At 37.6% G+C, this 4,256-nt stretch overlaps 1 protein-coding gene across 1 annotated transcript in view; it reads right to left on the bottom strand.

The window, feature by feature from the left end:
• Window positions 1–207: 207 nt before the first annotated feature.
• The window catches only part of aldh8a1 (aldehyde dehydrogenase 8 family member A1), an 8,928-nt gene continuing 4,879 nt past the window's right edge, over window positions 208–4,256 (bottom strand). The window contains exons 2-6 of the mRNA XM_015394500.1: window positions 3,186–3,341; window positions 2,953–3,102; window positions 2,595–2,851; window positions 747–908; window positions 208–660 (exon numbers count right to left, since the gene is read on the bottom strand). Of these exons, the coding sequence (XP_015249986.1) occupies window positions 208–660; window positions 747–908; window positions 2,595–2,851; window positions 2,953–3,102; window positions 3,186–3,341 (1,178 nt within the window). The remainder of the gene's footprint in view (window positions 661–746; window positions 909–2,594; window positions 2,852–2,952; window positions 3,103–3,185; window positions 3,342–4,256) is intronic.

Genomic DNA, 4,256 nt, shown 5'->3' with positions numbered 1-4,256 from the left:
TATAATTGGCATTTATAAATGAATAAAGACAGCTTAGACTTTCATAACAGAGTTAATGTTTATTTGCATTTAGTTGTACGTTAACATATTACTGTATACATTTTGGTAATTTTAAATACATATTTTGAATAACTGTAATCTTCAATTAAATATTTTTCATGCTTTCATAAATCAAATCTTACCAGTATTACCAGCATTTTTATCTCATCAGTGTTTGATAGTGATGCTTTTCACCTCTGTGAAGAAATGATAAGAATCCTTCCCTCCCTCCCTGCCCACACCAGAGTGTTTCATCCCTCCAAATGGCAGATTCAGATCTCTCACTAACCAGCAGTTGGTCCAAACCAGTCCAGCTTGTAGACGCTGGGCCATACGGTGAACCCTTCCCACATCCTTGGACCACACAGTTGCTGACAGGCCGTAGCGGACCCCGTTTCCCCTGGCAACAGCCTCCTCCTCTGTGTCAAAGGGACAGACGCAGGTGACTGGACCAAAAATCTCCTCCTGCATGACGCGGGACCTGTCAGGGAGGCCTGAGATAACTGTAGGACGCATGAAGTAGCCAGACTTGTTCGGCTCAGGAAGGTCGAGGTGGTCGACTCCCTCACCGCAGTGGATTACAGCTCCTTCCGATTTGGCCAGTGCTACAAAGCTGCGAACCTTGTGATTAAGGGAGAAAAAAAAATTAGTTTTAATAAAGCATGCCCCCCCCCCCCAAAAAAAAGGAAAACAAATCAACAGCTCACCTTCTCTAGGTGCTCTTTGCTGATGAGAGCTCCATTGTTGTTGCTTGGGTCAGATGGGACCCCAGTCTTCCACTTCCTTGCTGCAGCTACAAATTTTTCAAGAAACTCAGAGTAAATGCTCCTCTCCACATAAATTCTACTGGTGCACAGGCAGATTTCTCCCTGTAAGGAGAAAATGAGAGAAAGTAGGAGTTTACTTATGAAAGGTAAACCTTGCAATCAACAAGTGGTATATAGAGCATCACCATATTGTCAGTGTGTTTTTCTCCTCATCACCCACACTGAAAACTACTCTCTATCTCTCTACACACACTCCTAATGAGAAAGGTTCAAAAGATAGACAATCTTTTTCTGAAGTCAGAGGAGACGAGGAGCTCTCATTAGCCTGGTGATCAATGGGAGTGAGCGGACCTCATTAACTTATCCGAGCGGTGAGTATATGAGGCAGATTTATCTAACATTGCTGCTAACACTGCCTCAGAGATGAATATCTCTAAACTTCGAACCACTGAATTTAACTCAAAATGGTTTTATGAACCAATTTGGCTCTATAATAGGGTTGTCAAAAGTATCGATACTTAAAAAAGTATCGATACTGAAACGTTGTATCCGGATACAATACTCATTTTCAAAAGTATCGATACAGTGCCACCACCAGTGGCACCTAAAGCGCATCTAAAGTGCAGAATAGAGGACAATGCACTTTCAGAACACTGTGTGATAGCATACAATCTCAAAATATTGTTCTTATTGTTTATTGTATTTATTTATTGTATTTTATTAATGAAAATATTTCTGTTGAATTTTGGAGTCTTTGTTTTTATCCTTGTGGTATCGAAAATGGTATTGAGTATCGAATATTTTCCTTAGTATCGGCATCGAGTTGAAAAGTTTAGTATCGTGACAACCCTACCCTATAAGACCAAGTAACAGTGAGCATTTTTTCCATTACATGAAAATATTATAAAATATATTGAACAGCAAAACCTTACTATTAAATTTAACATTAGATGCACTTTTATATAGTGTTTTGATATACTAAATGCACATATTGGCTCTCCCCTATATAAAACTGGCATTGAGATGCCAGCATGCATATGCAAAAAGGCACAGCAAATAATGTAAATTGTTAATAGGGGAGGGAAATAAGATATATTCATGCAGTTTTTTATGTGCTAGGTTTCTCACTTGCTGAAAACTTTGAGTCAGTGATTAACATGGAGCCCATGGAGCATGAGGCAATATTTGGTTGGTTATAAATGCCTTGGACTTTAAGTGATAACATTTTTGGTTCCCTGTTTGCACTTTATGTACCGGTATGTTAACTTATTTCAATTTTAATTATGACCAGCATTACATTGATAACTTTCAGATTTGATGACTCATTTAATTTAGTTTCAACTTAAATGCAAACAATCCTTTTTTGTAATTTTTTTTAAATTATTATTTACAATAATGTGCCTTTACTAAAACAGGTAGTCAGGGTTCAAGCACTGTCAGTTATATATTACAATAACACGTAATTGAAATCACATAATTCTAAAGTTTCTGCCAATAAAGAAAAAAAAAACAAACCAAAAAAAACAATGAGCTGCCGATAAGGGACCTATTTTTGGGTTTGGTCAATTTTTCAGGGGAAATGCTGCAGAGCAGTTTTCTGTTTTAGGAGGAGGTTGTATTTGGTATGATTGACTGACTTGTCCCAGTAATAAGGCAAAGCAACATTTCTATGATTTTTTTTCTTAATCTATCTTTAAGGTCTGTTTAAAAAATGTTTACATATTGAAAGCATATGCAGAAAATTTTATAAACAAAAGTATCATCACTGATACTTTTGATACAGCTTACCTGATTTAAAAAGCTTGAGCGAACAGTCGTCTCAATGCACCGCTCCAGGTCTGCATCAGCAAAGATAATAGCTGGGTTTTTACCCCCTAACTCCAAGGAGAGCTTCTTACAGTAAGGGGCGCTCCGCTCTGTGATGCGTTGGGCAGTTCCAGTAGAGCCAGTGAAGGAGATCAGCGGCACATCTGGGTGTGCAACAAGAGCGTCTCCTGCTTTTGGACCAGTGCCAAACACGATGTTGACCACACCTGGAGGGACACCTGTCGGATAGAAGGTAGATATTAAAAAGTAGGCAGTAGGATATGATTCTGAATAAGAATCTCTTCTGTTCATATCATGCCACAGCAAAATATAGTCATACCAGCTTCCTCGAAGAGTTTGCACATCATCCATGCAGTCACAGAGGTCATCTCACTTGGTTTGGCCACCACAGTGTTACCCATGGCAATCGCTGGAGCAATTTTCCAAGTAAGCAGGTACAGAGGAAGGTTCCAGGGACTAATCAAGCCAGCTAACCACACAACAGAAAACAGGTCACACTCATGACTCAAGCAAAATCTCTCCAGTCATTAAAGCAACCAGCTGAACACTCACCAACTCCGACTTGACAGCGTACAGTGTAGTTCAAGCAGCCCATGTGGTCCATCTGGCTGCAGTCGGTGGTGTGGTGGAGCACAGATGATGCAAAGAAGCGGAAGTTGTACACAGACCTGGGTATGTCCACAGTCCGAGCCAACATCACAGTTTTCCCTGTAGAGTTAGAATAAAACTTGATGTTAGAAGATATAACTTACATGTGCAATGCACAGAATACTGATGTATCAAATTATGTTAAAATATATAAATAATTTAGAACACTGGTTTTATATAATTAGTGTGATATAACCTTTGCATCTACAGCAATGACCACAGGACATTATTTTGTCTCTTTTTTTGTTTGTTTTAACTGTAAGCTCATTGATTTTCAATATGTAATCATGTGGTGGGGATATGAAATAAAATTTCAAAACATGGAAATATTATATACAGTCTATTGCATATATCTGCTCCATTGCTGCACAATAAAAATACCCCAGATTTCTTGGATCAAGCTTGTTGCTGCCATTAACTAATTTCTGTGGCATAGTGATAATCTTAATATGTGATTCTTATACAAGAGGCTTTAACATGCTGTTGGCTCACCTAGTTACAGATACAACAGCTGATTGGAAAAGTATGTAAAATGTTTAGAATGTTATTTATAAAAATAATTAATCACTCTTCCAAGAAAGAGTTTTTGATGTCTGACAGCAATATGTAATGAAAAGGCTAGGCTTGCAATCTCACGCTCTTCTGGCCATTGTTCAAACAGGTTGGTGCCCAGAAAGTTGTTAACTTGGTCACTATACACCTCCAATTCCACTAAGTTCAGTAATATCCTAACAGAGTGTCTATAAATGGATGGTTAAAATATTTGTGAACTGTTTTGGCTATAATAGAGCAACTAAGAATTTATATGAGTAGTCCGATTTATTTGCATCATAGCATTGAAAGCAGAATTATGCCACATAAAAGTTTTGCATGGCGAGATTTGAATTGAAATCCTTTCAAAACAGTGTTCATATAATTTCAAGAACATTTTATATATATATATATATATATATATATATATATATATATATATAT

The sequence above is a fragment of the Cyprinodon variegatus genome, unplaced genomic scaffold, assembly GCF_000732505.1.
Source record: "Cyprinodon variegatus isolate N-32 unplaced genomic scaffold, C_variegatus-1.0 Scaffold690, whole genome shotgun sequence".
Lineage (NCBI taxonomy): Eukaryota > Metazoa > Chordata > Actinopteri > Cyprinodontiformes > Cyprinodontidae > Cyprinodon > Cyprinodon variegatus.
Note: the sequence above shows the minus strand (reverse complement) of the source record. Positions and strands in the feature narration are given on the sequence as shown.